Below are 13084 nucleotides of genomic sequence, written 5' to 3'. Positions count from 1 at the left end.
AATAAATTTAACCAAAAAAGTGAAAGATTTACACAGTGAAGGAAACCATCAACAAAATAAAGACAAGCTACTTTATGGGAGAATATTTGCAAATTATACATACTGTATATGTAATAGAAAATTATTATCTATACTAATAAAAGGGTAATATGTTAATTAGATCAGACGTCTTCTGGACGACCATCCGGACGTCCTTCCTGACAAAACCAAGCCTGGGAGAAGCCGCCCGCCCCTCAGTTCCAGGTGGGTGCCAGCGCCTGCGCCTATGGCCAGGAGAGGGAGAAAAGCTGCCCGCCCGCAGTCCCCTGTGGCTGTGGCAGGCCTGGGCAAAGCCAGCCCGGGCCCTGGGTACCTGCAGCTGGCCAGAGGGAGGGAAGCCCGGGTCCTGGGTACCTGTGGCCAGCCGGAGGACCGAATCCTGGGTCCCGGGTGCAGGGCTGAGGCAGAGGCAGTTAGGGGTAATCAGGTTGGCATGGGAGCAGTTAGGGGTGATCAGGCAGGCAGGCGAGTGGTTAGGAGCCAGCGGTCACAGATTGTGAGAGGCAGTCAGACATCCCCTGAAGGGTCCCGGATTGGAGAGGGTGCAGGCCGGGCTGAGGGACCCCCCCCCCCGTGCACAAATTTTGTGCACCAGGCCTCTAGTATATAATAATAGAATATCATTATACATAATAATATAGTATAGATTATATACAGTATATATATATATATATGTATATATATATATATGTATATATATATATATATATATATAAATTTAAATATATTTTTATTGATTTCAGAGAAGAAGGGAGAGATAGGAACATCAATGATGAGAGAGAATCATTGATTGGCTGCCTACTACACATCCCACATTAGGGTTTGAGCCTGCAACCTGGCATGTGCCTGAACCAGGAAGCAAACTGTGACCTGCTGGTTCATAGGTTGATGCTCAACCACTGAGCCATGCTGGCCAAGCTATGCTAATATATAAAAAGCCAGGGGCCATCACGACCAAAACAACCGGATGAACAGCCCAACAGCAGGCTGCGTGGGGTGACCAGGCCGGCAGGGGGCAGTTGGGGGTGACCAGGCTGGTGGGGGGGCAGTTGGGGGCAACCAGGCCAGCAGGGGGGCAGTTGGGGGTGACCAGGCCAGTGGGGGAGCAGTTGGGGATGACCAGGCCAGCAGGGGGCAGTTGGGGACAACCAGGCTGGCAGGGGGGGCAGTTAGGGGTGACCAGGCCAGCGGGGGGGGGGCAGTTGTGGGCAACCAGATCGGCAGGGGGGGCAGTAAGGGGCAACCAGGCCAGTGGGGAGGAGGCAGTTAGGGGCAATCAGGCCAGCAGGCAGAGGCAGTTAGGGGTGATCAGGCTGATGGGGGGGGCAGTTAGAGGGGATCAGGCAGGCAGGCAGGTGAGCAGTTAGGAGCCAGCAGTCCCAGATTGTGAGAGGGATGTCCGACTGCCGGTTTAGGACCAATTGGGCCTAAACCGGCAGTCAGACATCCCCCAAGGGGTCCCAGATTGGAGAGGATGCAGGCTGGGCTGAAAGGACCCCCCTACTGTGCACAAATTTCGTGCACTGGGCCTCTAGTGATATATATTTTTATATATAATAATAATGGAATATTATTCCGCAATAAAAAAAAAGAATGAAATCTTGCCATTTGTGACAACATGGATGGATCTACAGGATATTATTCTAAGTTAAATAAGTCAGGCAGAGACAGACAAATATAGTATGTTTTCACTTATATGTCAAACAAAAATAACCCACCCAAAACAAATGAATAAACAAAACAAAATAAAAATACACCCATAAAAAACAAGCTGATGGAGGCCAAAGGGGTGGGAGGATGGGAATAAAAAATAATTACACAAACTTAAAAAAAAAAGTAATGCTTACCCCAGGAAAAATAGACCATATATCAAAGGAATTATAATTACACTACACTTCTTGAATACTAATTGAATATTTGTTTAGTCAGCTTGAATAATTGTTTTTGCAGTTCTAGTATTGTAAATGCAGAATAATCATGTAAACAAGAGGTACAGGAAAATGTAGAAAGTGATATAGAGCTCAATCTTCATATTCCTTAATAAGCAGTCAATAGATAAATTTAAACCTGGAAAAAAAAACACTTAACATTAGCAGTATAAATCTGATGCTTACAAAATAGATATAAGACTAGAAGAAATAATCAGAAATACCAGAAAGAATTTAAAGGAATTGGAAGTGAGAGGGAATGGAATAGGGAACAGCTAATTTTAAAGTGTGTATCAAATGATCAATTAACAACAAAAAATATTTTTAAAAGTTTAGGTTCATTTAGCTGGTGTCCAAGGCGGCTAAAATCTGAGAAAAAAAAAAGTGAGCTAAGACTCCAGGAACCGTTGAGGCTTAATTAGGCCAGTTTAGGGAAAGAATGTGAGTCTCCAAGCCCTCTGAGTTCAGGATTGTGGGCACAGCATGGAGAAGGTTATCTAGGCTGCACCATCTCCTACCTGTTCTGCCTTTTGTTTCTTTGTTTACACCAGAGTGACCAGCCAGAAACAAAATGTCAGCCAACTCTCCTAGGCATTGTCTAAGCAGGAGACTTCATCACTGCCAGCCATATCACCTTTGCCTTTTCCTTCTCTCTCCCTTTCTTTGGGAGCTTCCAAGGTACTTTTGGGAGGGATCTCCCAACAACTCTCAACACTGTTTAAGTTCCTTCAACAGAGTTCCAAGTTGGAGGCCTGTTTTCATAGCTTCAAACCCCTAACACAGCAGGGACCACCTGGGAGGCCTGGGGTTTTCATCCCCTTCTTCTCCTTCTGAGGTTCTTCCAGAGGTGCAGAATGATGTCATCACCATTAAAGGCACTGGCTCTAAGTCAGACTTACAGCCCAGCCTCTTGTTTGCTGTGTGACCTTGAACAAATTACTTAACCTCTCTGAGTTTCACCTTGTTAGCTGTAAAAAGAAGAGCATAATAATATATAGGGTTGTTGTGATCACTTAAAAAGAATAATGCATGTGAGGTGGGTAGCATAGCTCCTGGCTGAGTGCTTGGTAAATGAAGCACTGACCATGCCCCATATACTTGGAATCACCTTCCAGCCATCCCCTGTCCCAGAGTCTCCAGAATGACACTGGCAGTCCTTTTGGAACCAGGGTACTCCTCACCTATACGTGGCACTCCATGTTAACATTTACCTCTACCCCAGCCAGTCTTCTCTTTCCATAAGATCAGCTTTCATCTTGTCTTCTGGCCAAAGGGGTTATAATCTCTCTTGCTTTTGTCTGGAATCTTAAAAGCCCTACCAATTGATGGTTCGAAAAAACAATGGGATTAGGGTTCCTGGTTCCAAAGAGGGAGCCAGGGAGCAGCTGGATGATGCTGCCTGAGGGGGGTGGGGCACTGTTAGGCCAGTGAGACTTTGCAGGAGCATGAATAGGGTGAACTGAGGAAGAGAACCTGTTGAGGGGTTCTTGACATCCCAAAGGAGGCTCACCAGAGAGTTCACAGGAGGCAGTGAGAGAAGGATCTATACCCCTCAGCTTCTGTAATAGGCCCCCAGAACTGTCCTCCCACGAGGGTTGCCCACACAGGGAAAAGACATGGTTCCCCCAAAGGAAATTAGGATCTTGGAAGAAAAATAGATCTTGGGCAAGGCCCTAAAATGCTAATTATCTATTATATACAGAACCAGGATCCAGATAACTTCTCACAAGATCAGAACAACTGGCTAGATCCAACAAGATAAAATAAACATTAAAAAAATGTTGACCCTACATTGAGGGTTAATAAACCAACTGCACACGAAGAGATGTGGAAAACCTACCAGATCAATAATGGGCAAGTGATGTGGCTGCCAGAAACATTAATTCAGTGTGAGGACATATTAACGGAGGAGTAGAATCTAGGAAAGGGGAGATGAAAGTTCAACTTTATTCCCAACTGAGTTCAATTCCAAGAGTAGTAATACTTTAAAGGGGACATTATTGACCTATTAAGAAGCAAAAAGAGGAGAGATGTCGCAAGGAAAACAGTAATGAAACTGGTCAGATGATATGGTAAAATGGAAAAAGCTGGAACCCTCTCCCAGAGTCAGAAAAGCTGGATTCCAACTCCACTCTTTATCAGTTATTAAAGATTGATCATTCTTCACATCACACACCATGTCAGACACAAGTGAGCCCTGAACTGCTTTTCTGTAAGAGCCAAGGGTAGAAAAACACTGGGAGGGAGAGTTCAGCTCAACCCTAGGAAAAAATGTCTTTCTTTTTTTTAGTGACATTTGTCATTCTTATCTCTGGTCACAAAAAAAATACATGGTTGTATAGAATATTGGTAAACAGAAAAGCAAAATTAGGTAAAAATCACATCTCAACTCCTACTTACTTTCTAATATTTAAGGATAAGATATATCGACAGACAGATATGAACAAAAATTATCAAATAATTATCTGATGTAATTCAGAGTACCAGCATGTAAAGATGTATGTATTTGTATGTAAGGATGTTTATTAATATTGTTTCTAGTAGAAAAAAACTTGTAAACCACTATCAGTAGGAGAATACGGGGAGTGTCTGAGTAAATGATCGTGCATACACATCATGCAATACTGTGCGGCTTGTTGAAAGAAAAGGGTGGAACTAATAGGTATTACCTTCAAAATGTTTCCACATATATTATTTGAGGCAAACAAAGTTATAGAATAATATGCATAGTATGATCCCATTTTTGTAAACAAATGCATGTACATATTTTTTAATGTTTTTATTGATTTTTAGAGAGAAAGGAAGGGAGAGAGAAAGAGAAACATCAATGTGAGTGAACATTGGTCGGCTGCCTCCTGCATGGATCCAGCCCGCAACCTGGCCATGTGCCCTGACCAGAAATCAAACTAGCAACCTTTTGGTGCATGGGACCATGCTCAACTAACTGAGCCACATCAACCAGGGCCACATATATGTTCTTGTAAGCAAAGGAAAGAGTATGTTGTTAACTGTGGGTACATTTTGGGAGGGCACAGTTGGAGAAGCCAATGCTAAGACAGTTAACATGTTCTTTGAACATTTCTGTGTTGTTTGAATTGGGACAATCAGGATATATTATTTCTAAAATTCAAATGACTGAAATTTAAATAATTAAACAACAATCTACCCTGGAAATTTCTCCATGCCATTAAAGATACTTTATCATGCCCTGACCGGTTTGGCTCAGTAGATAGAGCGTCGGCCTGAGGACTGAAGGGTCCCAGGTTTGATTCCGGTCAAGGGCATGTACCTTTGTTGTGGGCACATCCCCAGTAGGGGGCATGCAGGAGGCAGCTGATCGATGTTTCTAACTCTATCCCTGTCCCTTCCTCTCTGTAAAAAAATCAATAAAATACATTTTTTTAAAATAAATAAGGATACTAAATCACATCTAATGACCACATATATTCCTTGTGTGAGTTTCTCTAATGTATTGAACCTAATATTGGATATTTAGTATATCGGGAGCTGTCCAAAGAGGGTCCAGGAGCACTTTGACAATTTATATCAGAATTGGAAATGTGCAGACCCATAGATCTAACCATGCCTCAGGTAGGAAATTACCTGACAGGTACACTCATACATGTATATAAAGATATCTATGCAAGATTTGGTCCCTGCCTCATTATTCTTGTTAGCAAAAGACTAGAAACAACCTACCTGTCCAACCTCAGGGACTATATAAATAAAAATTACAGGCTGACCATATACTGCAATTCTCAATAGCTGGTATAAGAAATGAGATGGATCTGTAGACATTTACATGGAAAATGTGCCAGGATATATTGCAAAGTGAAGGGGGAAGGCAAGTTACAGACCAGTATGTACAGTATGATCTCATTTCTCTTTAAAATATATATGTGACTGTACATTGGAAAAGATCTGAAGGATACACATCAAGCTGTAGGTAGGCTTTACCCATACCTATGTTTGTATCCCTATAAGGATATAAGTAGAGCATAAAGGAAGTGAACTCTCCATTCCCTGAAGTATGCAGAGATCAACTGCCTCATTCTGAGCCGGCATTATGGAAGGAATTTCCACATCACTCAGAGGTGACCTAGGTCCCCTCTTGGCCCTGAGAATCTCAAAGAATGGGGAGGTCCGGGCTAGGAGAGGAATCCACGCCTAAGGGGAAAGGGTTAAGTAAGGATGCTGTTTCTGTGGGCGGGCTCAGCAATCGGCAGCGCCAGGCTCTGTTAGCCAAGTCTGAGCATCTCGGAGGATGCGGCGCTGCAAGCGGCTGCTGGGACACGCGCAAGGTGAACGCGGGGGCTGCCGGCGCGACGCCCAGGTGAGGAACTGGCAAAGGAAGGGGGCAATGGTGGGGCCCAGGCAGGGAGCATGGCCTGCAGCCCCGGTCTCAGCAGGGAGCAGAAGGGCCTGCACCAGAGCCCACCCCCACCCAGGACACTGCGGGAAGGCGCCGAGCCAGGGGACAGGAGAAGGAGGAAGAGAGGTAACCTGAGATGGGCCAGCTCCCAGACGCTGCCCTGCACTGCCCTCTCCCTAGACCCTGAGACAAGGAGATACCCCTCCCCCACCCCCTCCCCCCACAAAAACACATTTCTCCAGCATCTGAAACCTAGTGCTGGGCAGCCCCCTCTTTGTCCACAGATGCCCACATCTCTTGGATTGGGGGTGGTGAGCAGATGGCATATGCTTATTGAAGGCGCAGCTCAGCTGTCTCCTCCTCTGCAAAGCTTTTTGGACTCCCTGTGCAAAATGATCTACAGCGCGTTTCACAATGCCTAGTATGACTGTGTGACCTTGGGTGAGTTGCTCAACCTCTCTGAACCTCGGTTTCTTCCCTTGTGACATGGGTATACCCACACCTGCTTGTGTTGGGAGGGTTGGATGAGATCAAGGACATTCAGCTACGCTTAGCACAGGAGCCTAACTGGGTAAGAGCTCAACACAGGAGTTCTGGGAATCAAACCAGCAACCTTTATGAAGGAGTACCTGTGTTAGGGGCCTTTCAGTCAGTCCCCCTCAGCTCACTCCCACTCCTGACACTAGAACTGATGCTTCTCTTTGGATCCCCAGCACCTGGCCTGGGAGAGAAGCAGAGCATGGAGCTTGGTGAATGTCTGAAAATGAGCCAACAAGGATTTAGGGCAGAGTCTAAACACACTTTGAGGGATGGGTTTCAGGGGTCTTTGAGCCCCCTGAAATTGTCCACAACTTTTGGTGAGCCTGGGCATTTTCTTGGGGAGAAAGCCTGGAATTTCCATTGGCTTCTCAAGGTGTCTGCAGGCCACCAAGGGTTAGGAGGCAGGGAAGTTTGGGCACAGGTATTTCCCAGAGGAAAGGAGCAGGGCCTCCACCCCTAAACACGCTGAGGCCCAAGCTCTCCTCCCCGCTTCTGGCTATGGGGTCCTTCCTGCCTCCCTGGCTCAGCTAGAGACTCTCAGGAGTGGAAACTTAGGGGATATATAGCTGGGGCAGGTCATATGCTGGGGGGCTGAAGACAAGAAATGGAAGATCAGATGCAGCCTTAAGAAGCCTCAGGCCAGTGTGAGAGACAAGAGATTACTACACGATGTGACCAGGGTGATGGGAAGGGGTGGAGGGGGGTGTCAAGGAAAGAAATGTCTATGCTGAAACAAGCCACGGTCATATCTTACCTGGCTTTCTACGCTGCCCTCTCTCCCGCTTTTAAAACATTTATTAGATGGTGAAACTCCCATGCTTAACATCTTCATTGCTTCCTATGAAACATAATAAAATCCAGGTGCCTTACCATGGTTTACCAGTCCTCTTGCGATCTAGCTCGGTCTTTCTGATTTCATCTCCCTCTGCCACTTTCTCCATTTGTTGAGCTCCAGCCACACTGCCTCCTTATTTCTTTAATTCACCTAGCTCATTCCTGAGTCAGGGCCTTTGCACTTTCTGTTCCCTCTGCCAAATGCTTTTCCCCCGTATCTTCAAATGGCTGGCTCCTTCTCATTCAGCATTTAGTTTAAATGTCACCTCAGAGAGGCTTTCCTGGCACCACCTGTGTAAAGTATCCCCCACCCCATCCGTCTAGCTCTTAATCCTGTTTTCTTTTCTCCATAGCTCACCTTATTTAACATCATTCATTGTCTGTCCCTTACTTAGAATGCCAGCTCCATGAGGGTAGGAATCTTGCCAATCCTGTTCACTGCTTTATCCACAGAGCCTGGTACATAGCATATGCTCCCGTTATTTGTTGAAATGGTTAAGAAAGCTTTCTGGACAAAGGGAAAAGTAAAAGAGCTCTAGTACCTATGCTCCTATCATAGGCCTGACCCATTATGTGTTTTGTTATGTAAGCCTTATAAGAGCCCTTTAGAGTTAGGTACTCTTTTTATATCTATTTTACTGAAACTCTGATGCAAAAAGGTAAAGTAACTCACCCAGGAACTGGCAAAGCTGGGATTCAAACCCAGCTCCCTCCTCAAAAGCAGGGGCCTATTCCTCTCCACCTCTCTGATATTTGAGCTGGGGCTTCAAGAATAGGATTTCAGCAAGTAAAGGAGAAGGGGGGGCATTCTAGGCAGAGGGAATGACAGGAGCAAAGGCATGGGGCACAGGCAGTCCCATAGGTGTTGAAGGGTAGGTGAGCAGCCTGGTGTGGCCTTGGGAGGCCCGGAAAGGGTCTTCATTCTCTTCTGAGAGTAAGGGGGAACCACTGAAGGTTTTGAATCAGGGCAGTGGCATGACCAGAGATGCAATTTTAAAAGGTCACTCTGGGCATCACAAAGAGATTGACCAGGAAGTGGGGAAAGGGGTGGGGGAACCTGCCTCCTGTTGCTCCTCATCCTTTTCCACCAGCCCCCTTGGGACAGCCCCCTCTAACACACACATGTCATTCCCCTCTTTTTTTTTAGGCTTATCCAGTGAGGACTGGAAGTTGAGGGTTCTAGGCCCAGGCATCAGAGTGGACCATGGCCTCCAGCCCATGGGGCCATGTACATGGCCTCCTGCTGCTATTGCTGCTGCTGTCTCTGGGGGCTGGCCCTGCCCTGGGCGGGGGCCTTCCCAGGCCACAAGAGGACTGGGAACCACACCTGATCCCAGGAGCCCACCCCAGGGGCCCTGTTGGCACAGAGCCCGAAGCCTTCCTCTGGCAGAAGTCCAGAGATGAGAGCCCTTGGAACTCCAGTGTTCCCCAGGTCCCTGCTGAGGAGGTGCCTCAAAGAATCGAAGACTCTCCCCTTGGCCCAGCCCTGCATGGACCTCAAGCAGCCCAGGGGGCTCAGAGAGAAGGACTCCCAGTAACTGATGACTTCCAGGTGGCTCAAGGGCCAAATTCTCAGGGCTGGACAGGACCTCCTGACTCACAGGAGCCTCTGGAGCAAAATGCACCAGCACCCCACCCAGTGGGGTCCCCCCATCTCACTTTCATCCCAACAACTCCCAGACTCCAGCTCAGGGTAGCCACAGTTCCTCCCTCCCCAAGGGAGCCTGGAGGCCAAGTGGGACAGCAACCACTTAGAGATGAGGGTCTGGTTGCTGAAGCCAAGTCCAGGGTCTCAGAGACATCCCCCTCAGCCCACCAGGGTCCTCCCCACACTCTTGCACCCGACTCAGGCACTGTCAGGAGGCCAGTGCTGAAAGAACAGGATGGGGGTGAGGAAGACTTCCAAGAGGCAGCTCAAGGCCCCATCTTCACCCAGCAGGATCCAGCAGCCTCTGTGATTGGCTCAGTATCCCCAGTTGAGGTGGCATCCACTCAGGAGCCTGGGTTCCAGCCAGACCTGGCACTGACCAGAAGCCTTCCTCCTGCCAAAGAGCTGCCAGCTGAGCTCCCCAAAAAGGCTAAAGGTGGGGAGATCTGGGCAGTCAGTTTTCCAAGTCCCTCACCGAAGCAGGCTGACTTCCCTGATGTTCAGGGCTCCCCAGGACCCCAACCTTCAGGTCCTCCAGCCTCAGGGACTCCTCATGAGCAGCCCAAGCCAGGTAAGTACCAAAGTGAGGGTACCATGCAGGGCTGGGGGGCCGGAGGGGGGGGGGGCAGTGTTCCATGGCAGCTGGATGCCCCAGTTTCTGTATGCCCTCTGGCCTCATTGGGTCCCATTTTCCTTTCTGAGGGTGATTGTGCCTCCCTCCTGGGGGATTAGACTTTGGGGATTGCTGGAGGGGTCAGGCAAAGTGATGACTGCTTTTGTCATTTCAGAGATAGCAGCAATGAATGGAGCAGACCCCATCTCTCCCCAGAGGGTGAGAGGAGCAATGGGGGCCCCAGAAACTCCCAAGTCCCTCATCCCTGGCCCCTCAGACCCAGGCCCAGCTACAAACCAAACAGAGAGTCCTATGAAGGCCCTGCAGCCAGGTGAGGGCATGGCTGGGGGTTTGGGGAGAGTGGTACTCTGTTTAATAACTAAGAATTGTGTGAGGTCCATATGGGAGGTTGGGGAGTAAATGAGGACAAATAGCTCTTAAAGGAATTGGCTAGGACCTCCTTCAAACAACTTGGGATAATAAACTAATACTCACTGGGTACCCTGGGAGAAGTCATTTGACCTTTTGGGGCTAGAATGTTCTTAAATTTAACATGGATGTATTTAGTGGTGATTCTCCAACTCTGGCAAATCAATCAAGGAGCTTTTAAAAAATTCCCATGGAATTCTGATTCAGTTGGTCTTCCGGTGATTCTAATATTAAGCCCATGTTAAGAACTGCTGGTATATTATTAATAAAAATGGTAGCTCACATCCATTTAACACTTATTGGGTGCTGGGCACTATGCTAAACATTCAATCCTCACCACAATCCAGTGAGGTAAGTGTTGCTACCATCCTTATTTTATAGATGTGCTTGGAAAAGTTAAATAACTTGCCCAATCACATTAGGGAATAATGTAAAATCAAAAACATTTTACAAAGGGCTATTTTAATAATGTTATTATTTCAGATGAAGCCGAGGAATGGCCGGGGCGCCCCCAAAGCCATCCCCCAGCACCCCCAGTCCAGGCCCCCTCGACGACACGCCGGGGCCTTATTCGGGTCACCACGCAGCGCGCCCTGGGTCAGCCACCTCCTCTGGAGCCCTCAGCCAGCTCCATGGCATCTGCCCCAGCCTCTAGCCCTCCGGCCAACGCCACCGCACCCCCCCTGCGCTGGGGTCCCCTTCGGCGGGTGCTGAGTTTTTCCTGGGAGCTGCACGTCTATGGGGTGGGGGTGCTCTTTCTGCTGCCAGCGTTGCTGGCGATTGCCTCTCTGGCAGCCGCCCCTACGGGGCCCTGGCTGGCACTGGTGGCGGCAGTGCTGGTGCTCCTAGCATCGGGGCTGCGATCTGCCTACATGCTTGCGGACCCCTACGGCTCGCAGGCGCGGCTGGGTTTACGCGCCAGCCTGGTGCTCTACAACCTACCCTTCCCATTGCTTCTCACCGCGTTGGCGGCCCTGACCCTGCTAGGATTGGGTGCGGGGCTGCCCCAGCAGCTGCAGAACCCGCTTCTGCTTGGAGTAGTGGCGTTGACTCACGGTGTGGGGTTACTCGCTACAGACCTGCTGTCGTCGACGCCGACGCTCAACCTCGTGGCTCAGGGCTTCTCGTGCGCCTGGGGCGCAGCCGTGGCTCTGGGCACGCTCTGCCTGTGCCGTCGCCGCCTGCTGGATGGGCCGCGAGGCTGGGATGCCAGCCCGGGGCCCCGGCTGCTGGCAGTGGCGGGCTCCCTGGGGCTACTGGCTAGCGGTTTACAGCTGGCAGCTGCCCTCTGGCTGTACCCAGGCCCAGGCCGCGTGGGCCGCTTCTCCTGGGCCTGGTGGGGAGTCCATTTCTGGCTGCGCCTGCTGGAGCTGACATGGGCCCTCGTCTTGGCACTGGCTGCTGTGGTCGCGGCGCGGCCCAGGCCGCCCACGGAGCATGCGTGCTGGGCTAAGCTGCTGCGCCTGGCGTGTCCTGCGCCCTCGGGCAAAAGCGAGGTGCCGGAGCGACCCAACAACTGCTATGCGGGGCCCAGTGGCGTTGGCGCAGGCAGCTTGGACATCAGCAAGAGCCTCATCCGCAACTCTGCGGAGGGTGCGCTGCCTGCCACACCCAGTTCAGGCGCCTGGGGCTCGGCTGCGTCACTGGGCCGCGGTCCCCAGGGTGGCCCGGTACTCTCCCGTAGCAGCGTGGGGCCGGCTCCGTCGCTGAGCGAGCTGGACCTGCGGCCGCCGTCACCCATCAACTTGAGCCGCAGCATCGACGCCGCGCTCTTCCGAGAGCACTTGGTGCGAGACAGCGTGTTCCGACGCTGCGGCCTGCGCGGTCTAGCCTCCCCGCCGCCTGGGGGCGCGCTGCGGCCGCGCCGGGGCAGCCATCCGGACACTGAGCTCGACGGCGCGGGCTCCTTGCTCCGTGGCCGCTGCCGGTCGCTCAGCGACGTGCGCGTCCGCGGGCCGGTCCCACCACACGTAGTGGATGAGCCGGATCAGGTGGCTTCTGGCAGCTCAATGGACAGCTTCTCCCGGGGCTCGCTCAAGATCAGCTGGAACCCGTGGCGCCACGGGCTGTCGTCGGTGGACAGTCTGCCCCTAGATGAGCTGCCCAGCACGGTGCAACTACTGCCTGCCCCAGCCACTGCAACTGCTCCCAGCCGGCCCGTAGAACCCCGGAGTGAGGTCCAGCCTTGCTGCAAGCCAGGGGACTCTCGCAGCGCCTCCAGTGACACCATTGAGCTCTGAGCCGAACCCACACTGTTGCAGGACCAGCCTTCAGTGACCATAAGGCATGGCCGACTGGGACAGTTGAGCCCTTAAAAAAACTGTCATCCTGGGGCCTGAACCTGATTGCAGCCCCTGGAAGCAGCCAGGAGTGACCCCAACCCCCACCCGCGTTTTTTGTTTTTTTAAATATCTCTATTTTTTTCCAGCAGGTATTTTGCACAGAGGCTGTGATTTATGCGGAATACAGGGTGGACATGCATGGATTTAGGTATGGGGAATGTGGTCCAGGTGCCCCAAATACCCCTCCAGACTCCCCATTGTGGAAGGATGAGGCTCGCTTGTCTAGATTGAATGTCCTCTTTGTGCCAAAGAAATAAACCCTTAGGTCTTGGCTCATGCCTCCCTCTGGCCATGCCAGTATCCTGTTTAGAGAAGAGGTAGGGGGCCCCACCCTCCAGT

General features: G+C 50.2%; 1 protein-coding gene across 1 annotated transcript; it reads left to right on the top strand.

The window, feature by feature from the left end:
* The first annotated feature begins 6645 nt into the window (after window positions 1-6645).
* On the top strand, window positions 6646-13017 carry PRRT3 (proline rich transmembrane protein 3). The gene is made up of 4 exons (XM_080676929.1): window positions 6646-6780; window positions 8861-9932; window positions 10150-10305; window positions 10887-13017. Exons 2-4 carry the CDS (start codon window positions 8918-8920, stop codon window positions 12641-12643), a joined length of 2928 nt encoding a protein of 975 aa, XP_080533055.1. The 5' UTR covers window positions 6646-6780; window positions 8861-8917; the 3' UTR covers window positions 12644-13017.
* The last annotated feature ends 67 nt before the right edge of the window (window positions 13018-13084 follow it).

Source organism: Plecotus auritus (assembly GCF_963455305.1).
Source record: "Plecotus auritus genome assembly, chromosome: 6".
NCBI classification, from domain to species: Eukaryota; Metazoa; Chordata; class Mammalia; order Chiroptera; family Vespertilionidae; genus Plecotus; species Plecotus auritus.
The sequence above is the reverse complement of the archived record's forward strand: the minus strand, read 5'-3'. Positions and strand labels throughout refer to the sequence as shown.